General features: G+C 42.0%; 1 protein-coding gene across 2 annotated transcripts; it reads left to right on the forward strand.

The window, feature by feature from the left end:
* The first annotated feature begins 180 nt into the window (after window positions 1–180).
* Window positions 181–16,043, forward strand: LOC101482615 (guanine nucleotide-binding protein subunit alpha-14). 2 transcript variants are annotated; one of them, XM_004554972.5, is made up of 8 exons: window positions 181–702; window positions 1,012–1,173; window positions 4,583–4,767; window positions 5,121–5,275; window positions 8,183–8,311; window positions 9,830–9,959; window positions 11,237–11,390; window positions 13,348–16,043. In XM_004554972.5, exons 2-8 carry the CDS (start codon window positions 1,023–1,025, stop codon window positions 13,551–13,553), a joined length of 1,110 nt encoding a protein of 369 aa, XP_004555029.1. In that variant the 5' UTR covers window positions 181–702; window positions 1,012–1,022; the 3' UTR covers window positions 13,554–16,043. The 2 variants fall into 2 exon arrangements, with proteins under 2 accessions (XP_004555029.1, XP_004555028.1); XM_004554971.5 differs by having other exon boundaries at window positions 182–702; window positions 1,001–1,173.
* The last annotated feature ends 10,804 nt before the right edge of the window (window positions 16,044–26,847 follow it).

Here is a 26,847-nt window from a genome sequence, read left to right on the forward strand (position 1 = left end):
GTTCAATTCAATTTTATGTATATAGCGCCAAATCACAACAACAGTCTACTTGGGTGACTTTACATTATAAGGTAAAGAACCCCCAACAATCAAATGACCTCCTATGAGAAAGCACTCGACGACAGTCGGAAGGAAAAACTTACTTCTAACAGGAAGAGACCTTTGGCAGACAGACAAAAGAGTCAGACGTTAGCAATAACTAATTATTAAATGCAGAGTAGTGTACTGGTAAAATGAGTGGAAAAAAAAGATGAGTGAAGAAGAAATCACATGCATGAAGCAGGAAAATATAAAAAAAATTCGGGTTTCAATTTAATCTTTCACGTTTGAATGCAACTTGTGACGACATGCTTTTATTTTGTACGTCCAAACCTCTATCTTCCGGCGCTTCTGCCGTCGTTTGCCGCTGTCTTGTGGCGGCGTCGTTCGGGCAGCATTCCAGTCACGGTGTTTGGAGCGGCTCGGGGAGGCGGCACATTCCTGCGTAGGCGCGGTGGACTTTCCCGAACTGGACGTTGTTCCGTGTGGGCTGGAAAAAAAGGCGTTTAAAGTCAGTGGGAGCTAATGAAGCTGCTGGTGGGCCACGGCAGCTGTTAGCCGCTGTCAGCAGGTGCAGAGCTGAGGGAGGGGAAAAATGGCCCGGGAAAAGAAATCTGAACCTGTACCTGCTCGTCTTCAGGGAGTGTGACAGACTGATTGGAGGTGAGAGATTAATTTTGTTTCTCTTGTAAAAGACGAAAAGGAAAAGTTCTTAGTGACAAAGGTGCTGTAGTGTTTACTCACCGAACTGACCGGCGAGTTTCATAAAGGTGGTTAAATGAAGCGTACATAAAAGTATGAAACACCCTTTAAAGTTAACCTTCGGTCGGCATACTTGCAAATAAAGACCACTGGCGTGTCAGTGAGCAAGTAAAAACCACTGAAGAGCAAACAGACATCAAACTGCCTAACAGTGAGTTTATTATTGCGGGTGCTTGGCTACTTAATAATGCATTAACAGTTTGATTTCAGTGTTTTTGGCCATGGCCGGCTGCGGGCGGTGGTGCTACAGCACCTGCGTGTGCTGTCTGTCCGAGGAGGAGAAGAACACCATTGCTGTGGACAAAGAGATCAAGAGGATCCTGAAGCAACAGAAGAAGAAGGAGAGGAGGGAGATTAAAATCCTTTTGCTGGGTCAGTAGAGCACCACACACACCTGTTGGTTCATGCAACAAAATAAAAAACCCCACAAAAAACAGGCTAAACAGACATTAAACTGCATTTAAAATTTGACAAGATACTCTAAGGTACACCCTGCATACAAATCAAGACTGTTTGGTGGCCTCTGCACATGAGTGTATAAGCTATGTAAGGCATGTGTCACCATGTGAGTATGTGAAGAATGAACGATGAAAGTAGGGATTGGTTATGCCACCTGAAAACCACCTGTGGCACACGGCCCAGAAACATACAAGCCCAGCTTTGTTTGGGTTTTCTTACAGTTAGTCTGACAAGTTTCGGATTATCTGATTTTAAGATAATTTCACCTTCCTGGCAGAGATACCCTGGGCTGGTGTCATAGGTGAAATATTTACATGATAAATAGTCTAGCTGACAGAAACTCAACTGACAAGTTGATTTTTCAATCGTTTGAATTTGAATATCTCTATGTGCTGACTTTATTTTGTCTCGTTTCTGCAGCTTCTCTGCTGTTTGTTAGACAAAACCAAGTCATTTGAATATATACACTTTTCTTTTTAGTGCTTGTGTCAAACAGCAACCACTATAACACAAAGACCAGAAAGGTTGACACCCTTGTAATTATCAATGCATGATCCTCTTTTCAGATCCATACTTTCATGCTTGTACTTTAATAGAGTCTTAGTCATGGTTCATAATTAACCTAATCTGTAGAGCAGATTGAAGACAGAGCTCACAGGAATTACAGAAAATCAAGTTTATGATGAATCAAAAGATCATAAACAAGAGATCCCTCGCCGGAGAATGCTTGGACCTTCACTTCTCGTAATATACATATACGATTGAAACATGAGGTAGAACATCATAGGTCCACTTTATTGACATATATTGAATAAGTGGGCAGTGCAGTGTTGCAGGAGTTAGCGCTGTCGCTCCATGCTGGGGCCTTTCTGTGTCAAGTTTGCATGTTCTCCTTGTATCTTTGTGGGTTCTCTCTCGGTACTCCCGGGTCCCTCGTGGAGTTCAGAGACCTGTGTTTGGTTAACTGGCTGTAGGTCTGCGTCTTTTTTGCATCAGAACCAAAAGAATAACACAAAACCAAATCCAATTTTTCTAAAAATGTCTAATACTGTATTAGTTAATCAACTATCTGTCTCTGCAGCTATGCGTGAACCACAGTATCTTTTATGATAGCTATGCTGCTGCTTTGTGGCACTGTGAAAGAGCAGCAGATACCCAGTAAATAACACACAGTAAATGAGCGTGTCGTTTTTTGGGATGTTTTCAGCAGACTAAGACGATAATGAGACGTGATACACGGGGGCCAGTTTTTCTTACGTCTTGTACAAAAATTTCTGTTTTGCAAAAACTGGACTGTCAGGAAAACATCTTCAGCACGTCTCACACAAACGCTGCTTTATGATTTTCCTTCAAAAGTCGTCTTGATTCCCAGAATAAAAAGTTTCAAGAGTTTCGTTTCCTCTAGCTGACAACTGAATAAAACAAATACATCCAAAGACCACTCACTCTTTCGTCTGAGTGGTTAAGTTAGGATTTCAGGAGCGTTTACTGAAGTCTGTTCAGTCCTCTGCACTCCTTGTCTGAGTGCAGGATGCAGACTTAAAAGATTTAGGCCATAAAAAAGTATAAATGCAATCACAGAGGCAACACAGGAACCATAACAGATACCTGAAAATTAGACAGAGGAAAAGACAGAACTATTTATACACAGAGGGTTGATTACACAGGAAACAGGTGGGAAACAAGGCACAGGTTAGCGCGCTTAGCACAGGTGAGAACAACAAGATATGAGGGGAGGAACAGAAATAAAACTATTAAAAATCAACGCATTCAGCACTAGAATAAAATAAGAACTGAGACTGAAATAATAAAGAAATGAAAAATAGGAATGAAGAACTCAACCAACAGTAATACAAAACACACAGAGCACTAAAACATCAGCGAAAGCAAACAGAACCCTAAAATAATAAACACGACTTAAAACCCTGGGACTGTAACCGTGTGAGAAGCAGCGTAAATCCAGGGCGCTCGTTATGAAATACAGTCACCACACAGAATGATGTGGATACAAAACAATAAAACAAGAGGGGCATAAAATGTTAACAATAAACCGAGGTGTAACAGAACATAAATCAACTTTTCCCCCTCTCGTTCGGTGTATCTTTAACAGAGTATCTTTGATTCTAGTCTGCAGAGAAGGTACCTGCAAGCTGTATATCAGGCCTTTTGTGTTTTGAATTGAGTGCTCGTTTTTCAGCTTCCTGTGGAATAAAGTCTCCTCATCACGCTACTTTATAGTTTATATTCACAAAAAAGCTTAAGGTTAACACTTTGATCTCCCTGAGGCTACAGGAGGAACTTACCATAGCCTTGGATGCAAAAGAGAATGATTACGTGTTGTTTTAAAGCTGCTTTTCTGACCACATCTACACCCACATCTATGAGAATATTTTTTTAAACTAGGAGCTTCTGCTTTTGTTTTAAGAGACCATCCCATCCACATGAAACATCCACGCTTTTCAGTGACCCTAAAAAGTTGATTCTGTTCATGTGGACGTAGCTTCTTGAGATTTCTTTACCTGGATGATTGAGCATATGCATCAAGACTTCTTTTCAGTGACCTAAAACATGGTTGTGGACAAAAGGCCAAAAACCGATATAAAAAACTGTTTTCCAAAATACCTGTGTGTGTGTGGGAAGGGCTTAAGGATAGTAGAATATGATGCAAACACCAGCATACCTTTTAAAGATGTTGTGTTAAATGTTTAGTAAGCACAGATATTGCAAAAACACTATGAGAGCCTGCAAAAATATACACATGCAACAGTGATAAAAAACAAAGAAAAAACTTTGTAACTGTAAAAGTGAGACTGACGTTGTGTAAGAGTAGTGCACGTTCCATTAATAAATAACATGTACACTCTAAATCTAAGAACAACATTTGCGTGGAGGTGCAATACAGAAGTATTTGTAGAATCTTATGCCTGACAGGTGTGTTCACCTGTCACAGAACGAGGAGTTATTATGTGGTTTTATATCAGTCTGAGGGAGAAGAGCTCTGCAGCCTTTTTTGTCTGAAAGGTGCTGAAGTATTCTTGGAAATGAACGGGAGTTGTGTTCATGTATGAATGTATGAATTACATTAACTCAGGTAGCACCATCGTCCCATCCTCTTAAATATACTGCTCACAGATAAGTGCTTTAACCTTCTCTCACAATTACAGCGTCTCCATTTTTTTCCATGGGAATGCAGTGCATATCTGGCCATTTTTAAAGCACCGTTATTTTCAGTTAACTCGATCTCATCTTTGCTCTGAGGAAACCTGAATGAAGGATTTCTGCTTTAAATGTAAATTATTAGCTGTTCTGTTTGCTGCCTCAGGGACTGGGGAGAGTGGAAAAACCACCTTCATCCGACAGATGAGGATCATTCACGGACGAGGCTACTCAGAGGAGGAGAGGAAGGCTTTCGCCAAATGCATCTACCAGAATATCTTAACTGCCATGACTGCAATGACAGGAGCGATGGCCACGCTCAGAATTCCCTACTCCAACCCACAGAACGAGGTAGATGCAGCATAAACACACACGGACACACCCAGTTACACATCAACGCTTATTCATAAACACGGGCGCCAGCGCAGGTGTACAGGCGTCTGACCAGAAGTGCACTCCCAGGATTTGTGGGATTACGCCCACATTGAAGAAGAAGCATGAAACACGCTGACACCAATATACGTGCATAGCGTTCTGCAGCCTATAAATAGCTGGTGGTTTTACTATAAACATGCACAAATCCTTGGTGCAAAGCATCTGTTGAAGGATTAATTACACAGGATGTTAAAAAGCTTTGTATTCAATGTTTTTTAAGCATTCATCATGAAATCTCCTCACACTGAGAATCTTGTGCTGTCCTCCAGATTTACGCCAAGAGGCTGGAGGATGTAAGCATAGTACAGGTCACCCAACTGGAACGGGGCCATGTTGACGCAATCCGCCGCCTCTGGGCAGACTCGGGAATACGTGCCTGTTACAGCCGCCGCTGCGAGTACCAACTCCTGGACTCTACAGAGTAGTGAGTAGCTGTGCTTTGCTAGAAGTCAAAGCTGCACCACACCCTCTGTGAGGGCTGGGACGCAGTATCACATGATGAAATGCTGTCACAACAAAGCACCAACAACAATATCAGGATATGGGAAATGATGATAGACGGCAAGTTTGGAAGAAAGTGCACGTCGATATCTGTGGGGAAAAGGGGATAACCATATATAGACAAAACGTAGTCTTTGAATTCAGGTGCTTTTAGCCTCATTGCCACAAGGGCATAAAATCAGGCACCTACGGTAGGCTTGAAGTCAGCCTTTATAAACATTTGTGAAGGAACTGGTCGTTCTTAAGAGCTTACCGAATCCAAGCGTGGTGTTTTAATCCGGTCGTTAAGTGATGACGTGACCAATCCTACTTCCGGGCCTAAAGTAGTCTGCGTTTAATATGGCTTTTGTGTTGTTAACATGTTTAATGTTTTGTATTTTCTTCTATTTGATCTCAAAAAGCTCCTAAAACAGTCAGTGATCACTGTTGACCTCCCTCGGCTTTTATTACCGCTAATCGTTTATTTAAGCTCAGTTTTTAAAACCTTAAGATGTAACTACAGCCCAGCCCATGCAGCAGTATATGAATGACTAACCTCGTATTGTGGATGGATTATCTCAGTTGTTCTCCTGGCTGAAGTTTGGTCCTTTTACAGCATCCTGCCATGCGATTACATTTGTTCCTGACCACCGAGAACACTCACGGTAACTTTTATCGAGTGGAAAAAAAGTTAGCTTGTTTATATTATGCTAACATAGCTGTGTCGCTAGCGGTCACGTAGCACATCATTATATACCAGCTAGCCAAACTTCAGTAACCCTACAAACGTCACTGCTGTTTAGTTTTCTGTCTTCATTTATGTTGGAAGTGATAACAGAGCTGTACGTTTAAATTTGTTTCCAAAACCCCGCAGTCAGGACATGCTATATTGTATTTAGATAGAAGCTAGCGAGCTAACTCCCTGCTAACTTCTAACTCCGTAAAATGTCATAAATTCCGTTTTCATGGATGCCTGGATGTTAAACACAATTGTTACACCTGGTAGAGCAGAACGCTGATAATTGTATTAAAGATGAAAGACTTTAGACAGTTTTTCAACTCTCAGTAGTGCCACAGTGATCGTTTGATATATGGACCTGCAGCGGAGTTTAGGCCCAGACGCGGCTAGTGACGTCAGACTGAACGACCGGATAGGATGCCACCACTGCAACAAGTCAGTCTGTGAAGTTTTTTCCCTTGTGCATATTCCACGATCCACTGTAAGTGGCAGCGTGGAAGCATTTAGGAACCAGAGCAACTCAGCCATAAAGTCTCAAACCATGTAATGGACAAAAACTGTGTGCCTGGAGCTTCATAGCATGGTTTCAATGGCTGAGCAGGTCCTGTTGGTGTAATGTGTAGGTAGCCTGGTAATTTTGTAACTATTCAGATTTTGTTATCATCATTATTGATCGAGCTGCTAATTTTTTAACATCCCAGAGCCAAGAAAAACACTCAAATCACAAACTAAATAATTCTAACTCATTATTTTAGGCTGTTGTTTGGGGAAAAAAATCCAACTTAAAACAGAAATGGCTACAAAACCTTCAGTTCAAAATGAACAACCTTCATTTCTTTCAACAAGAGACACGGCATGGCATTCAGTCAGTGTGCCGTTGCTTATTATCAGTCTGAAAAAGTCTTAATAAATAAGTAATACATAAAGGTGTAACATCACAGCCATAAAACAGAGTCGGTGATGCTGATTCTGTTAAAGCTGTTACACAAATGATGCAACAAAAGATGAGCACAACAAACCCGTCATCCGTTGTAGTCATACTAATAACAGCTGTCCTCTTCAGTGAATGTGCTACATTTAGGCAGGAAGAGATTAAAGTGCTCCTTCTACGCTGTTTGGGGTTTCCATTTTTGCTGTTTTTTTAACGTTGTCACGATATAATAACATCTTTGGTATTCATTTAAATACCAAAGATGTTATTTGAAGGTTTTTATGTTGGCTAAAACAGTGAGTTGAGCAGTCTAAGGAGCTTGGAAAGAAAAGAAAAGCGTCTGGACTTCTTTAAGTTGCTTGAAGACGTTTCACCTCTCATCCGAGAAGCTATTTCAGTTCTCGGATGAGAGGTTAAACGTCTTCAAGCAACTTAAAGGAGTCCAGACGCTTTTCTTTCCAAGCTCCTTAGACTATGATGACCTGGATGACTGAGAACCTTCACGGACAATGTCTCGAGCATTTTTGGATATTTTATCGACCAACTTTTTCCAGTTTGATAAGTTCTAGGATCCCTTCAGATTTATGCCCTAACTGTGTCATTTTTTCCATTTTCCACCTCTGCTTTACTCACTGAAATTGTACGTCGCGCTCACGGAGGAGTCTTCAGGTTTTATAGCTACATCACAAAAACCATTTTAAGCCACAGTGTAGAGCTAACCTCAGACAGGCTTTTTATTATCAATGGGGAAAGACACAGTAGGTGTGAGCCTTACGCTAAAAGTATCTCAAGTGTCACAGAACAAAGTGTGGGCTCAGCCTGCATGTTTTCTCTCTTTTATACTGCTGTTCTGGTCTGTGTTTACCCGGCAGTTCAGTCATCGCGGTGCGTGCTTGATAAGGGACAGGCAGTCAACATTAGCTAATGACAGCTTGTATCAACATGAGCCATAAAGCTGTGGTCTGTACACAGGTTGATGTGGACTTGCTCCATTCCCTTCTTGCATTTTTAATCAGTTTTTTTCTTTTCTGTCATCACCGGTTCACCTGTCATTGCCGGATGCAAAGTAAACAGAGGCAATATTTTTCAGTAGAAATATCCTCTAGTGTGAGAAACAGATTTTTTTTTTTTGCCGTTGTAATATTTTTTCTCTCTTCGGCCCCATCGCGTCTCTCTTTCAGCTACATGAATAATCTGGACCGCATCACCTCCCAGGACTACATCCCCACGGAACAGGACGTGCTGAGAGTTCGATTCCCCACCACGGGCATCCACGACTACTCCTTTACCGTCAATACCATCACACTAAGGTGACCAATCCTCGGATTTCTAACCTCTCACAGGGGCAAATCCAATACCTTCACTATTCACTGCACTGTGAAAAAAATACTATTGACTCTTGCAGAGGCTTTGTCTGCTCACGCCTGCTTGGACGCAATAGGATCGCATTTCTGATTGCCTCTGTGCAGACTTCATGTGGGTTTTATTTTGAAAATGTGTAGGCAGTCAGACTAAGCTTTGACAACAGATCCAAAGCTTATTTCTAAAGGACATTGTGTTCCAACATATTATCTTAAAATAATAACTCTTAAAAGCATTTAAAGTTGACCTAGTAAAAGCCTTTCTTCACTTTCTTTCACATGTATACTGTTACAGAGGGGGAGTGCTGATATTAAACATGGCCAAAGTTTCACTGTGCGTGTACAAGTAATCCCTATGAGCCAAAAGATCACACACTTTGTGTCAGGCAGTTATTTTTACTCTTGAATCTTTATGATGTCACAGAGGGAGGGCATCCTTGGCTTTCAGCACAGCAATCCCAACAAGCAGGTGACCAAAATAAGCTTTATTTAAAACTGTGAATCATGCAGAGCTCTTCTGCTAGACTCTAAGAATACAAATATGGAGCTGGAAATGAAAATAATGATGCACTTTAAACTAAAGAGAAAATACATCTGGATAAATTAATGGCAAAATAAAAAAGTGAATGAAAGGCAAAGAGGCATTTTTGTCCTTTAATAAAGTGCGTCATGTTCTAAGAAGGACATCTCCACTTCACATCGCAGCTTATTAGCACATTACTGATGTGAGGGCACCGTGTAAGCACTGAAATGGTGGGAAGGGCTTGTTTTTCGTGCATTTGTACATAAGCACATTGGCGTTCACGAAGGTTTTCTTAATTTGTAGTGCATCTTGGGTACAGCTGTAAGTGGTTTGGGAAATGCTCGGAGCAATGGAAGGGAACCTTGAGCTCAGTGACGAGGTGTGGCTGACCCCGTTGCTAGGTGTGACGTAGTTTTTCAAAAGGTGGACACAAAACGGCTAGTTATAAAAAGGCCTGATTAAATAAATTAGTATCCATTAAGACATGCTGTAATAATGAATACTATTTTATGCAGTGAACATCTTTGTTGAATAAATTGGATGCCATACTTCACCTCTCGCAGGGACCTGTTCCAATGTGGATACTTGTTATATTCATTTGCTTCATTTGCTAATTTTAGTACTTAATTGATTTAATATTAACAAAGGAATTAGCTCACATCAAGTACGCAGGGACACAGGAAAACCTGCACGTTAATGAATGCCTCTTGTGTGATTTGCTCGTGCAGGGTTCTGTCATAGTTTTTGCATTTTTCCTAGGTGTGCCAGATGCCTCACTGTCTCGATCACTATCATTGTTGGCATTACAGTGTTACTTTGTTGGGCAGGAGAAGTAAGCACATCCCTGCTCGATCTCGCGTTTGCCGCTTCAGCAGCTCACGGTCATTTGGCAATTTGTCGTTTGTTTGTTCTTTTACACGTTTCCTTCCTCTGATCCTTGATAGGATTGTGGACGTTGGCGGTCAGAAGTCGGAGCGGCGGAAGTGGATCCACTGCTTTGAAAACGTCACCTCCCTCATCTTCCTTGCGTCGCTCAGCGAGTATGACCAAGTCCTGGAGGAGAAAGACACGACTGTAAGAACTCCTGTGACTCTCATTCAGTGTACAGCTGCAGAAAATGAACACAATCATAGGATCTGTGCAGATTTATCTACCGGATAGTTTACCAGCTATTCTAAGGTGCTTGGAATATTTATATGTAGGTGCTCAGCCATCCAGGTAACTGGACTTCTTTAGGTTTGCAAAGATGCTTCACCTCTCATCCCAGGTATTTAAGAGAGGAGTTCCAAGTATTTAGCCTTATGAGGGGTTGTCTTCTGAGGGTTGTTGACCCACGATTGATCATCTGCAACATCACATGAAAAAAAAAGGCGTGGGTTATTACCTTCAATGAGAATGTTGAAGGTTGAAAACACTCGTAGACTTTGCTCCAGCGCACCATGTGACCTATCGAGGTCACCTGAGTCGAGGTGTGATCGGGGGTTGAAGGTCCTGGAAAGGGTTATCGAGGCTGCGTTGTAGGTGGCTGACGGATGGTGTCGCAATGCCGTGTTTCGGTTACCTGAGTCAGAACTTGGGAGTTTGCAACACTCTGTTTTCACTTTAGCTCCTTATATGTTGTAACGTCGCTCTTCTCCTCGGCTGGCTGGTGACCCAACAAAAACACAAGCAACAGTGGCCCACAGACCGGTTGTACCACATGCTTTGTACACTGCCTTCATCCGACATCAGAGCTCACTGCAGGCAGACTTCTGCTCAGCCAAAAAAAACAAAAAAACGGCTTAAGGGTGAAAGCACAGAGAGACCTTGCCCCAACCCATCATGTGACCTATTGTGGTCCCCTGAGGCAAGGTCTGATCGGAGGTTGAAGGGATCTCAAGCCTGCACTGTAGGTGGCAGACACCACCTCAGTTTAAAGATGGCCGTTCACTCTGGACATAGATTGTGCAAAATACACAGCACATGTACATTTACACACAGCATACACTGGGTTGTTTAGCTTATGTTTGGGGGTTTTGTAATTTGTTAATAAAGAACAAAGTATATATATATGTACCAGAGTCATAAATGTGTCTCTCACTACAGTCATTCCATCGTTTCACCAGCAGGTCTCGCTCTTGTACAACAAAGCCTCTCTCTTATCTCCTCTCAGCCTCTGCAGCCCCCTATCGCCTTCTTCTTCCCTCCCATCCTGTCACTGATCCGTTTATCTCTCCCAGACACTTTCTGGTCTGCCATCGCATTTATTAACCTCCACTGTGGTCCATATGCTGCCCATAAACAACCTATTTCCTCTCTTTGAAGGACTGTTTTCTCCCTGCCTCTGTGATAATGCTCTGTGTCCTCCCCAGAACCGCATGCAAGAGAGTCTGGCTCTGTTCTACACCACCATTCACTCCCAGTGGTTCCTCAACACCTCCATCATCCTCTTCCTCAACAAGACTGACATCCTGACTGATAAAATGAAAACATCAGACCTGCAGAAATACTTCCCCGGTTTCACAGGTCAGCTGGTCTTCTGTTTGTTTGCATTTAGGGTGAGGGTGTGTTGTAGTTTTGCTAGCAACTATCGGACAACTGATCAAACAATTTGTAAAAAAAGAAAGAAAAAACCATATTCCAAGTATTTTAGTTGATTTGAAGGCTTTTTGTGAAGATTTGGTCAGACTGTAAGATGTCTGCGAGTGCCTGTGCTGAAGTTGCGGTGGATTTAATAATGGCGGGGAGCACTGAGAGCACCAAGGGTTTGATATTTGTGAATCAGTCCGACACTCAGCCTCAACGTGGAGGTTTCAGACATTCAAATAAGAAATCACAGCAGCATCGAATGCAGACTGAGCCAAGTCAGCAGCCAGATTTCACTGCCATCAACAATTACAATTGCAGCTCATTGTTTGCAAGCGTTTATTCCCATCGCAGCGTGGACACAATCATGTCCGAGACACGAGGGCTGTGATGTTATTTTGCTTCAGCCAATTTGCTTTGAGCATGCAACAATTTCATCACGCCCTTCTACACCTGGCACAAAATGTGTCATTTCCAAAAACGTGTGTGCAAAGTGATTTCATTTTCTAATTCCAAGCTTGAAAGTCTCTCCCTCTGTCGCCCTCACCACGGCCACCAGACATTTTTTGCTCTTCTCTTCTTGCTTTTTTCTTTTCTTTCACTGCTCCTTCCCTTTCTACTTTCTTATCATCTTCTTTCTTTACTTACTTCATTCGTTCCTTCCTTCTTAGCATCTTTGCAGTCTTTCGCATTTCCTTGTTGCTTTCTTTATTCTGTTCCTTCTGTTCTTTCTTCCTTTCTCCCTCCTTTCTCACCATCTTTCTCCTCTTCCTCCCCCTTTCGGATATCTTTACCCTCTTCCTGTCTTCCTTTCTTTCTTCCTTGGCCTCTTCCTTTTTTTTTCTCCCATCTTTACCCTCTTCATGCCCCCCTTCCTTATTGCTCACCATCTTTGCCCTCATCCTTGCTTCTTTCCTTCTATCTTTCATTTCATTCTTCCTACTTCTTCCGTCTCTTCTTCCTTCCTTCCTTCCTTCTTTATGTCTTTCTTGTAGATGAGTCACTTCAGGTACTCTGTGCTTAATGACGAGGTTGCAGCCTTTAACTCTGCTGCTGTTAGAGGCAGTAGGGTGCCCCCCTCACCCCCACACACCTCCGCTCTCTCTCTGTAACCAACGGCAACCACAGACAGATACTGGCCTTCCTGCACCCCCACCTGAATACCCCCAGGTGTACAAGTGTGTGTGTGTGTGGAAGATTGAAATGAGTGACTGAAAGTGAAAATTTGCACATGTGTATGTGCGGTGCACACACTTTGTTTTACCACTAGCATTAGCGAGGTAAAATAATGACTCACACAGGGTCAAGCTCTTTGATGTCAATTTAACCTTAATGACAACTGTGAACAGCTCCTAGCACTGGCTGCTATTTGCCGCTAATGTGGCTGTGTTCCAGTGCAGGCACTGTGTGGTCCTTATTACTGCTACAGTGACTACTTCTGAAGGCTATACCTGTTAATAATCCCTGCAGTCTTCTACTGTTTTTAAAGCTGATTTGAACTTGCAGTGAAATGTTTAGAAATGGTATTATTATCATCAAGAAAGTATTCTAAATGATCGCCGTTTACGGTTTTTCAAATATATTATTTGCAGGGAGGTTTTTTCATCTGCTGATAGAATAAAGTCGAACATAGTGTTAGTTCAGGCAGACCTTGGAGTCAAGCTCTGCATGCCATTGTGATCGCTCTGCTGATATCCTTCTATGCAACTTTAGCCACCTCTAAATTCGAAATTGAAAATGTTTTGCCATGTTGATTAATCTAATTTCCATCTCATGCTTAGTGACAAGTAAATCTAAAATTCTCTGATGTCTTTGTTCTTCTCCATCAGTCGGTTTATTCCACCCAAATTCATCTCTTTGTTGTCCACTTCCATCTTTCACCTCCACTTTTCAACAGGCAGGAAACATGACCCCGAAGACGCTATGAAGTTTATCCGCAAGATGTACGAGCAGCAGGCCGTCACCCACAACAACCGGGAGACGTGGAAGACTCTGTACCCCCACTTCACCTGTGCCACGGACACCAACAACATCCGCAGGGTCTTCAGCGACGTGAAGGACACCGTGCTGCTCAAGTCTCTAAGGGACTATGGGATCATCTGAACTTTTACCAGGCAATGAAAGCCAGGAGGAAAGATGGTTCGTGTCTCTTTGTGGACATTTTACTTGTATGAGTGAAAGCCAAAATGGGATTTCTCTTTTCCACATAAAATTCCTTCTAAATTGCAGAAGTCAGAACATCAGGCATAATATTTTTGTGCCCCTCGTCCTCCTCTCATTCTTCATTTTAATTAAGGCGCAAGTGGAGATTGAAAGCACTTTCCTTTCATCACCACGACTATCACAACTTTACTCTCATCCCCTTCTTCTGTTCAGGAAGTATTTGAAACACATGACGAGGAGCCAGTAAACTCTCTCGTTTCTCTCAGCTTGCAGCTTTTTTGCCCAATTTGATGTTTCTTTTTCTAAGATGAAGAGGCGTTCGGGTCATGCCGCGACTGAATTGATCCATAATTGAAGCGGGAGCAGAGATGCTATGAAGTGCTGTGCCGCCATTAACAGAGTAATGACTTTTACAAGTGGAGATGGGGCCACACACGAATGCAACACCACTGTCACACATTTTAAGGGCTTTATGTGTATCTTCCAGTCCCATTCAGGCACCGTAGAAGCCAATGCACACTCCAACGCAAACTGTAAACACAAAGCGTTACTGTTATGAGCTGTATGGGCAATATGAGTTACGAACTACTGCACTCTTTTTTTTTATTAGATGCCCTGAATGTGGGCGATTGTTGTCACAGCGCTGTCCTTCATTGTTTCTGAAAAACATCCGCCGGCGTGCCAAAATCCCTATTGATTACAGTTATCTTTCACTGCCAGTATTTCTTTCATGTTATCTGTATTCAACACATCTGTTCAGCACAGTTGCCATCAAATCTGCAACTGCCACCTGTTGAGTCAGCCGTGACAGCAATATAGACGTACTTTCGACTTTAGTGGCCGTAAGTTGCTCTTAAATGGTAAATGGTCTGTATTTGTATAGCGCTTTACTTGGTCCTAAGGACCCCAAAGCGCTTTACACTATACACAATCATCCACCCATTCACACACTGGTGATGGCAAGCTACATGTAGCCACAGCCACCCTGGGGCGCACTGACAGAGGCGAGGCTGCCGGACACTGGCGCCACCGGGCCCTCTGACCAGCACCAGTAGGCAACGGGTGAAGTGTCTCGCCCAAGGACACAACGACCGAGACTGTCGGAGCTGGGGCTCGAACCAGCAACCTTCCGATTACAAGACGAACGCCCAACTCTTGAGCCACGATCACCCCATCATTTAAATCATTAAATGATATAAATGTGGAAAGAAACTACAGACTATATGTTGGAGTGAATCTGGACTGAAGTAAAAATTGTATAAACTGTATAAACTCCAAAAACCAGATGAAGGAAAGTTTAAAAGTATTGAGGTTTGTTTAGATTCACTTTTTTCAGTTTTTTTTAACTTCTCATCTTCTCTTTTAACTAACAAACTTGCAGTTTTTTAGTCAAACACTAATTAAAGTGTTTTCTGTAAAGCAGTTTCGCGTTGGGAATCCATCTGTCAGAGACTCTAAATCCTGACCGGCTCCTATTGTGCTCTTATGATGCAAAAATAGCCAACTGTTTGCTTAATATTATGCCCAGAGCGTCCAAAAGAATCTGCTAAAGCTGGTTTAGGTACTTAAAGAGGACATCTTGGACTTTGTGATTCAAAAATGCTCCCTCACAAGCTTCGTCGTGCCACTGGCAACAAATTACCTCTACTTGCTGTCGAATTGTTCAGACAAGGCCACAGACATCCATCATTTCTGTGGTTTTTGTTCACTGGGCTTTTGGCAGATGAATGTATTTAAGGAGTTAACATTTTGCGCAAAGAACAGGATGCGAAATGCTATTGTTGTTTTAGCCTCCAGAGCTGCCAGCTGCTGGAAGCTAGCCAGCAAAACAGAGTGGGCTCACTGAGAGGAGGAGCGCTCCAGAGTAAAGACAAAGACCTTTACTCTGTTAATGTGTATCGTTCGTTTTTTTTTCAAAAACACAGCAGGAGATAGCTCTCTTAGCTTGACTTTTAAATGTCCAGTTCGCATATGGTAAGCTAGAGAAAAGCAGGTTTCTGTACTTGAAGTTGTCAAACACCAGTTTCTTCCAACTCTGCTCAATATTTCTGTCAACTCCAAACACAATTCATGCTCTGTGTTAAAATCATCACCACTCAGAGAGTTGATTGTTTTGTGAACTTATTTTATAAAGTTAAAGATGGTAAAAGGTAAAAATAAATAAATGAATAAACTCAGCAGGTGATGCCTCATTTTGACAAAACTGTGTGTCAGTGCAAGTCAGCTGGAACCACATTAAGTCCTTTGTTGGCTTTTATGTATTAGCAAAACAACTCTCTGTTTTTATATTTTTGCCTTGTATATTTTGAAAAATTTGGATTTGGGAGAAACTAAAAAAATATTCAGTAATTTCACTACATTAACAGTCAATTTATACAATTTATATAATTTGCATAATTAAAAAATAAAGTATTTTATCCAAGCTGGTAATTCTTGTCTTTGGAGATACTTAATTCTTATAATATGTAATGGTTATTGTGATAGCATGTTGTGGAAACACGATTATTGTGTTTCCACAACATCGTTGTAATCCAAACAGCCGTCCGAAGAAGTTTATCCAACATGCAAGTGCTTTAAACTGCAGTTTCTCTAACAGCCACTTGAGGCTCTAAAAGCGAGTAAATGGTAATAAACCCGACCAATATAGGATCCATTTGAAGTCCAGAAACCAATGGATGACTTCACTACGTCCTTCTTTTATCTACAGTCTGTGAGAATTACTGACACCAAACAAAGCCGTGTGGAAAAGAATATTAAACCAACCTTTTATGATATTAATCGTGTGTTTGAGTTCTGCTCTGTGTGCCTCATTTTATGACGAGTGGAAAATGCCCGTGACTTTAATGACTTTGAAGCTAATATCAGCTCACAGTGGTGGTTCCAGCTGCTTTTTTGTTGACTGTATATAAAGTGTTTTGATCTTGACTCTGCTACATTTTTCAGATGTGGCAGCTATATTTTTACATCTTTGATGATGCCCTCAAAGAAAAGTAATTCTACTGTACATGATAACTTCCGTGTTACTGCTGTATTTTTTTTAAACATTGTTGACCAACAGGATGTAAACTGTGTGTTTGAGCTACTGTGTGTGGTAGGTAACTATTTTTCAGAATTGTGAAACCTCTAATTTGGTGACAGTGAATTATTTTATGTAGAATCTGGTGGAGGAAGTGGACTTTTTTTTATAGTTAATATTAAAAAACCTCTAAACACACATTCCTGTTCTTCCTTCTTTCTTTGGGTCGCTATTCACTGTGCAGCAGGCAGGTTTTGCACCCAGTATTAGAGATCGGTGGATCTAAATATCGATAGAATGGATACCAATGATGATATTGGTTTCAGATTGATACTAGCGCAATAGAAACAAAGTATCAACCCTAGGAAACAGGGTTTAAATACACACATTAGGGAAAGCAGACACAGCTGGGGGAAAATGAGACAGCTGAACATAATACTAATGAGACACAAAAGTGATCAAAAGCACACAAAACGAATGACTGGTGAAATAAAACAGGGAAAAAATAAAACATGAAACTTGACGAACACTAATGGGGACTTAACAACTAGACACAGGGGAAACCAGCTCATGGACCGACATAACCTATCCAGAAACTGTAACCCCACACAAAATCCAAAACATAATAACATAAAACATAGGATAAAGAACACAAAACTCAAAATATGGGTTCAAAGACTCAGGATCATGACACTCTTTGACCAGAGTGGACTCATGGACATGAGTAAGGACCCGAATGCAGACACAAAGCTCAGTTACAAAAGGATAGACCAAAAGCCGACATCTAGAAATAAACTACAACAGGTGTAAGAAAATAAACCTTCAAAATAAGACAGAAAGCAACCAAAAGACATGTAACTAATCCTGAAACATGAAGAGTAACAATAGCATGACAGCAGAGCTGGGCAGGAGGAACTAGAAACACAGAGAAGCACAAGAGAACCAGCAACTATAACAGGGACCTTCACAGATATGTCCAGAGTGAGCCGCCGTGTCTGTCTGCGTGATGCGTTTTCTCCGTGCAGCGTTGTGAGGCTCTGTCACCAAGACAAATAAGGTCTCACAGGCGTCAATCACACGTCTGCTGTTACCTGCAGAAAAAAACCTGCAGGATTTGCATTGGATTGGCACACACACCGCTCATTTTCACCGAGCAGCGTGTGCGTCTGAGTTTGTGTGTGTCTAAGAAACAGACTGCAAAAATTCCTTTGTGAACACTGGTGTCACATCAACAAAGGACCAAACGTTCACCTGTTGTCCTTCTGAAAATGCAGATTCGACAGCTGACAGTAGATCAGGCTTCACATGGTTAGATCATAGTCGCCTCATCTGTCCATCTGACTGCCACAACCAAAGCAGCTCCTTATTAGTCCGTGACAGCCCGCATCCACAAACATTCAGTCACCATTTCTCCACTAAACTGTACACGCAGCATACATATTTAACAAAAAGGGATACATTGGAGCACATTTAAGAGAAATGTAATTCTAACACACACAAATGGGGATGCACACACAACCTCGCACTGCGCCTGATAATGGCTGTCCAAAGGAGGGTGAGACCGGTGCTGTGGCTCAGGTGACTGTTTCATCCAGACGGCTTGACATTTTCAAGCGTGCGTATGTGAGACGGGCGGGGTAGGCGGGGTATGTCTGGGTGCGCATGTGCTTGTGCATCTGTGTGTCAGTATATCTACAGACAACCTCTGTGCCTGGCTTTCTGAGAACCAGTTTGAGGAGATTTTGGAGCTAGGGTTAGGATTAAACTAAAGCAGTTTAAACACTTAGTTGTGATGGTAAATAGTGAACCTGTCTGTTAAAAGCACTGCCATTGTGTTAGGGATGAAAATGTTAGGTTCAATTCCATCAGACCTCTAAACCCTAAAAAAGTGAGACACTGAAACCACCGGCACCCTGCATAAAACTGAAAGGCTACTGTGAGAGAAACTGTTATGTGAGTACAGCCTTTCAGGTCGCACATAGACTCTCGTAGTTTGAAAACTCCAGGACAGGGGCAAGGGATTCCCAGTGTATGTGAGTGCCCATGTGATGAGCATTTTCAGACGTGTTAGTACAAGAAAACGACTTTCTAAATTAATGTAATAATTTATACAAATATTTAATTGCCAAACGACCAGTGTTGAAGTCAGAAAACACACTATACCACATTATTACAACACTGTGCTTTTCTTATCCTCTACATGCATTTTACAGTCAGTGTGCAGGATTGATGGGAACTTTGCAGCGGCTCTGCAGGACTTGAAGAAAGGCTTCTGTTGGCCTTAGGCAGTTATTCTACCTTTTATCTTAGTAAGTCTTTTAAAAAAGGAAAAAATGAACTTTATTCCTACCTCAGCAAGCTGCAATGACTGACTTGAATCCATCACATGAGCTCACAGAATGAGGTCCAATTTTTGGGACAGAACCAATTTTACATGGCTGACATTTAAAACTGATTCCTGTGGGAGTGTGTGGGCGAAGCTTCCAAAAGTTGGCCTTGCTGAGAAATGAAGGATATAACAACAGGGGGGAAGCCAGGACCTTACACCCTTTACTCATAATGAAGGATTTGTGTATGTAAATCTCAGGTGGCAAACAGACAGGAGGCAAAGGAAAAAGAAAAAACACAACCTAAATGTCTTAGTAAGGTGTTGGGCTACTATGTCCCACCAGAACTACTTCAGTGCACCTTGGCATTGATTCTACAAGTTTGTGGAAATGTATTGGTGGTACGTAACCCCATTCTTTTTCCTATTTAGAGTTTTGATGATAGTGTGGTAGTGAGGTAAAAATACCTCATACTGCTAGGTCCATAAATATTTGTTTTCATACATTACTACAATGAATTTTAAATGAAACAACTCAAATGAAGTTAAAGTGCAGACTTTCAGCTTTAACTCAGTGGGTTGAACAAAAAGATTGCATAAAAGGTGAGGGGGAAACGCATTTAAAAAACCCCACAATCCCTTCATTTCAGGGGCTCAGTGGTAATTGGACAAATTAAATAAGTGAAAATAAAATGTTCATCTCCAATACTTGGTTGAAAACTCTTTGCTGGCAATGACAGCCTGAAGTCTTGAACTCATGGACTTCACCAGATGCTGAGTTTGCTCCTTTTCATTACTCTGACAGGCCTCTACTGCAGCAGCTTTCAGTTGCTGTTTGTTTGTGGGCCTTTCTGTCCAAAGTTTAGTCTTCGACAAGTGAAATGCATGCTCAGTTGGGTTAAGATCAGGTGACTCACTTGGCCGTTCAATAATATTCAACTTCTTTGCTTTAATAAACTCCTGGGTTTCTTTGGCTGCATGTTTTGGGTCGTTGTCCATCTGTATTATGAAACACCGCCCAATCGGTTTGACTGCATTTGAGCAGACAGTATGTCTCTGAACACCTCAGAGTTCACTCGGCTGCTTCTGTCCTGTGTCACATCATCAGTAAACACTAGTGTCCCAGCGCCACCTGCAGCCAATGCATGCTCAAGCCATCGCACTGCCTCCACCGTGTTTTACAGATGATGTGGCATGCTTTGGATCATGAGCTGTTCCACGACTTCTCCATACTTTTTTCTTGTCATCGTTCTGGTGGAGGTTGATCTTGGTTTCATCTGTCCAAAATGTTTTTCCAGAACTGTGCTGGCTTTTTTTTTTAAAGATTTTTTTTTTAGTCCAATCTAGCCTTTCTATTCTTGAGGCTTATGCATTGCTTGCATCTTGCAGTCAACTCTTTGTATTTACTTTCATGCAGTCTTCTCTTTATGGTAGACTTGGATATGGATACATCTACCTCCTGGAGAGTGTCGTTCACTTTGGCTGTTGTGAAGGGGTTTCTCATCACTATGGAAATGATTCTGCGATCATCCACCACTGTTGTCTTCAGTGGAGTCCACCAGTGCTTTCTTTCTTTCTTGGGATGTAACAAACTGTAAATTTTGCCACCCCTAATATTGTAGTATTTTCTCAGATGTTTTTTTTTTTCTGTTTTCACAGATTAAGGATGGCTCGTTTCATCTGCATGAAGAGCTCCTTTGACTGCATGTTGCCTATTCACAGCAAAATCTTCCACATGCAAGCACCACACCTTAAATGAGCTCCAGGGCTTTTATCTGCTTAATTGTAACAAATGAATTACCTACACCTGCCCATGAAATAGCCTTTGAGTCAATTTTCCAATTACTTTTGAACCCTTTAAAAAGAGGGTGGCACATGCTAAGGAGCTGAAACTCCTAAACCCTTCTTTTAATTTGAATGTGGATACCCTCAAATGAAAGCTGAGAGTCTACACATTATGTCCAAGCTTATTATATAACTATAACAGGAATCTGTTTCAGTAAACAGGTAAAAAACAAACTGTATATATCCAACTTGGTTGGAATCTTTTAGTTGGAGAGGTTGACGGATCTAGGACTCAGCTCATCACTGTGTCAGTGGATCCTCAACTTCCTCACAGACAGACCCCAATCAGTGAGGGTAGGAAAACAAGTCTCCCCCTCCATCTCACTCAGCACTGGAGTGCCTCAGGGCTGTGTTTTAAGCCCCCTGCTGTACTCACTGTACACTTATGACTGTGTAGCCACATCCGACACCACCTCCATTGTCAAGTTTGCTGACGACACTGCTGTTGTGGGCCTGATCTCTGACAACATCGAGACGGCCTACCTGGAGGAGATTAGGAACCTGGAGACCTGGTGCCAGGAGAATAACCTCCTCCTAAACATCAGCAAGACTAAGGAGCTGATCGTGGACTTCACTACAAAGCAGGCGAGGAATTACAAACCCCTCATCATCAGTGGCACGCCAGTGGAGAGAGTGGACAGTTTCCGATACCTGGGTGTCCACATCACTCAGGACCTGTCATGGTCCTGTCACATCAACACCCTGGTTAAGAAAGCCCGTCAGCGTCTCTTCTTCCTCAGAAGACTTAGAGACTTCCATCTGCCACTGAAGGTGCTCAAGAACTTCTACTCCTGCACCATCGAGAGCGTCCTGACGGCAAACATCTGCACCTGGTTTGGGAACAGCACCAAGCAGGACAGACGAGATCTGTCCTGCTTGGTGCGCTCGGCAGAACGCATCATTCAATCAGAGCTCCCTGACCTGCTGTCCATCTACACCAAGCGGTGCAAGTCCAAAGCTAGGAAGATTATGATGGACCTCTCCCATCCCAACAATGGACTCTTCTCACTGTTGAGGTCTGGGAAGCACTTCCGCTCCCTTAAGGCCAAAACAGAGAGAATGAGGAGGAGCTTCTTCCCCCAGGCTATTCGGGCCCTGAACCAGGTGTAGGACTGGACTCTCCCAAACACGTCACTATAAGACTGGACTCTCACACACGTCACCACACGCACCACCACACATTTCCTATAATCCTATAATTCCTATAATTTATAATCCTTATCTTTATAATCTCTTCTGCTATTTGCACATTCTTTATTGTAAATTCCTAAGTTAATTTGTAAATTTTTGTAGTAAACTGTAAATATTGTAAAACTTTTCTTCTGTCATTTAATGGTCGGGCATTGTACAGCTACAAGCATTTCACCCCCATGTCATACTGTGTATGGTTGTGTGTGTGTGACAAATAAAATTTGAATTTGAATTTGATTTGAAGTATATGACTCGATTTCATTTACATTCATCAAATCATTTATTGACCCCTCGTGCTGTATGGATGTCCTGAAAGAGACCATTCCTATTAGGATGCTTCATTATAGAAAAAGTCTAAACAAAATAACTTTGTATTGATTTGCAAGGCACCCTTCCCACTCCATTGCATAAAAGGGCTCCTCTCACTGCAGCGATCAAGGGTACAGATTTGCCCTTTGATATATTACCTGTCTATATCTGCCTTCAGTTGCTCCCACAGACATACCACTGCTGCGCTGATCTAACTCCCTGTGTCGGCTGACATGTGCTCGCCTACCTCTGATGCTGAGCGCTGGGTGAGAAGTCCAGCTGCTTGCATCACAGGTGATCTCCTGCGGAGAAGCAGAGCTAAGATGTGTAGTGCTGGCTGTCCAGTGGGCTCTCGTAGGATGGATTTTGCTGCCTGGTTTGTTGCTATGGACTGCTTAGTACTGATAAGGGCTGGTCAAAGCTTCCATTTCCTCAAAGCAGAGACATACCTGCTGTGTACTTGCTGCACACACACACACAGGTGCACGCACAGATTGTCATGCAGCTGCAATCACAGCAATAAACTGCTGAGATCACGGCATAAAATAGCAACTACAATGTAAATAGATGTAGAACACAGTGAAAGCCCAACACAAAAAGCTCTGCAGCAAAGTTTCCAGCATTCAGAAAGGTGCAGTTCGTACCAAACGCCGACTGTCGAAGCTGTAGTTTGTGACGTTGACCTGGACTGCACCGCTGCACATTGTAAGATGTTGCTGTCATTGTGTGCCCACCCTGTTCCTTTACGCTGTGGCGATGGAGACGTGTTTCTCAGCGGCTCTTTTCAAAGCTGTTGCAGCATGAGGGTACAAAGAAAAAAAAAAGGTGCTTATCAGCACAAGAAATGAATCAATTTGCCAGCATGAATCACTACTCGCTTTCCCAAAGCAGCACCAGCGTTTGCAGCAGCAGCTGGCCCTTTGTTGCTTGCTTCTCCCTCACTGTGTGCCGCTTCACACACCCATTGCTCAGCTCTGGGGGAGAAATTTATTGAGTGGATACTGTATGTCAATAAATCCTGCAAGAGCTTAACCTGATCTGAAAAGGAGTATTTGATTGTTTCTCAGAAGTCATTAACAAGACTTTTTTTTACTCGGTAATAACGTCCAAAGTAAATTGTCTCTTCACGTGTCAGCGCAGCTAACGGTGCAGCAGCAGAAATGGAAACGACGAGAGAAAAATTATGGCATTTCTGATTGTGAAACGAAAATCTGACAGCAAATAAAACGGAGAAGGAGGAAAATGGCTTTTCTGATGTGCCCTCTGTTCAGGAGCACCTGCGGATTGGACTGCTTCTTGCACATTAATGAGTTTTAAAGAAACTGCTGCGGGGTCCTGGTTTATTAATGTAGAGAAGAGAGCAACAAAATGTTCCCAATTAAAATGAAGATGAATTGCAGCAGCGGGTGCCTGTTGTGGCTCTCCTTTTCTATCTCTGCCATACAGACAGGTCATTAGGCACTAAAGGCTGCTCTGGTCCCACGGTGGTGAAGCCTGAGCGCATCACATCCCTCTCAGAGAGCTTTACTGTACCACGCTCTGTAGGGTGGACAGGAAGGAAATGTGGACTCTGAAGTAATCAGGGTTTGACGTTGCTGACTTACTTAATAAGCCTAATTCAATTTATGGAGTGTCCTACTGATATTCTGTGTTGTAGTTCTCAGGAAGTGCCATTTTTCTGTTTGGAGTCTCACACGCGTGAAAGAGTAAAGAGGAGTAAAGATTCTGTAAAGTGCTGTTGTAGCATTGTAGCAAGACCATTTACAAACACCCTGTTGTGTTAAGATAATGAGATTTTTGCACCAACTTAATGTTACGTTTGGACTCTTAAGCGTTATATTTTTCCTCATTAAGTGAATTCTAGTCATAACCTTTAACTGCAGGTTTTTAAAAATCTCCTGCTTCCTTTGTCGCCTCCTTCCGGTAACAGAACTCTTTCTTTTGGCAGATAGTTTTTCCACAGTTACCCTGCATTTCAAATACCCAGGGAGACCCAGGATACTGTCCTCCCCATGTTTTGGTTACGCCACCCAGCCTTCATTTTACAGTGTCCTATCTGATGACAGACTGAACTGCACTGGGAATGTGGTGACACACCAAGTGCCAATGGTTTCTCTACTCTACAGGCACCACAATCTGGAGTTAACATTACTTCACAGTGATGAGTCTAAGCAAAAAAGTAGCTTTTTCCCATTCAAACAAACAATCACACACACAAAAAGATCAAATTCTTAAAGCTCAGATCAAGGGTAATGCCCTATAGTACCCTAAGTGTGTCCTTTCATATATCACCTGTCTGTTTCTGTACTGAACTTTCCAGAAAGGCTCAACCTGGTTTGATATTTCTAAATAATTTGGGATTAATAGTTTTCTTTGGACATTAGTTTGTCTGCGTATCTGACCATTTTCAGAGGATTTTTTAAAAAGCCACTTAACACTGACCTATGAATCATTCAAGCATAAAAAGGCACATAACTCAAGGGGTGAACCAGTGTTGTGCCCACACATAAAAGACAACTCAGGAAAGAAATTATTTTTTTTAGCACCATGCAGGACAGACGAGCTCTACAGAGGGTTGTGCGGTCAGCTGAGCGCACCATCCGCTCCGAGCTCCCTGACCTGCACTCAGTCTACAGCAGGCGGTGCTGGACCAAGGCCAGGAAGATCGTGAAGGACCTCTGCCATCCCAACAACGGACCGTTCTCTCTGTTGAGGTCAAGCGATTCCGCTTCCTGAAGACCAACACAGAGACTGAGGAGGAGCTTCTTAAGATAAGATAAGATAAGATAAGATAGAACTTTATTAATCCCTCGGGTGGGTTCCTCTGGGAAATTCGACTTCCAAAAAGCACAGCAACGACCGAAGTTACAGTTACAGAATTGTTATATATATATATACATATATATATATATATATATATATATATATATATATATATATATATATATATACACACACACACACACACACACACACACACACACATATATAAATACAGAGACAAATATAAATAAAATATACAAAGGGGATAAATAGAATAAATAGGAATAAAAAATAAAAATACAAGTGAATTGCACATTTCAAGTATTGAGTCTATTGCACTGTTGACTATTTACAAAAAGTATTGCACAAGGTATTGCACAGTGAAGTGAAGAGGCACTACAGCTTAGTTGTTCCCCCCTCCTTTGTCCTCCTGTTTCCCCTCCCTCTCCCCTCCAGAGAGGAGTTAAACAGTCTGATGGCGTGTGGGACAAAGGAGTTTTTAAGTCTGTTAGTTCTTGTCTTGGGGAGAAGCAACCTGTCACTGAACAGACTCTTCTGATTGTTTATGGCCGTGTGCAGAGGATGCCCAGCATTGTTCATAATGTCCATCAGTTTCTTTAATGTCCTTTTCTCTGCCACTGTCACCAGAGTGTCCAGCTTCATGCCGACCACAGAGCCAGCCTTCCTGATCAGTTTCTCCAGCCTGGATGAGTCCTTCTTTGCTGTGCTGCTCCCCCAGCACACCACAGCATAGAAAAGTACTCCAGCAACCACCGACTGGTAAAACATCCTCAGGAGCTTCCTGCAGATGTTAAAAGACCTCAGCCTCCTGAGGAAGTACAGTCGGCTTTGGGCTTTTTTATACAGGTGCTCTGTGTTGCATGACCAGTCCAGTTTATTGTCCACCCACAGCCCGAGGTACTTGTACTTGTTGACCACCTCCACCTCCTCCCCCTCTATCTGAACCGGCAGTGGACCTTCTCTGGACCTCCCGAAGTCCACAACCAGTTCCTTCTTCCCGCAGGCGATACGGTCTCTCAATCACACCACCACACAGCACATATGGTTCTTACACACACACTGGACATTCTGGACATTGTTTTCACTTCATCACTTAAATCACTTTAAGCATATTTGCACTGCATTTAGGCTGCTGTTATTGTCTATATATATATTTATATTTTCTCATACATTCTTATATATTTCTATACTGTGTATTTGTGTATTTTGTTGTACAGTTATTTTATTTTCAACTTTAATTTATATATTTTATCTTATTCCTTCCCAGTTAAATTTACCCTTCATTCTAATTTGTGTTGTACAGTTATTTCATTTTTAACTTTAAGTTTAATTTAATTTAATTTTATTCCTTCCTAGTTAAATTTACCCTTTTTAATTTTCATATTTATTTCCTATCTTTTCTTTTTTCTTTAGGTCACGAGCAGTTGTGTAAGCATTTCATTGCATATCGTACTGTGTATGACTGTGTATGTGACAAATAAAATTTGAATTTGGAACGATATCAGTCATGGACTGGCCTCCCCACAGTCCATAGCAGCTTATAAATACATATTTATTCAGATCTTTGTGGCATTTGTTAAAATAAAATCTATTTTGGAAAGTATCCATCACTGAAATTCTGATTAAAATGCCTCAACAGCAACATCTGGAGGTTAGAGGAGTCATAGCCATCTGTGTGATTATGAAGAAGAAAGGAGATCAGCAGGAGTCTCGCCTCATCAGGATCGGGATCTCTTGTTAGTTCAAGGTTCAAGGTTCTTTAT

The sequence above is a fragment of the Maylandia zebra genome, linkage group LG23 (genome assembly GCF_041146795.1).
Source record: "Maylandia zebra isolate NMK-2024a linkage group LG23, Mzebra_GT3a, whole genome shotgun sequence".
Classification (NCBI taxonomy): Eukaryota; Metazoa; Chordata; class Actinopteri; order Cichliformes; family Cichlidae; genus Maylandia; species Maylandia zebra.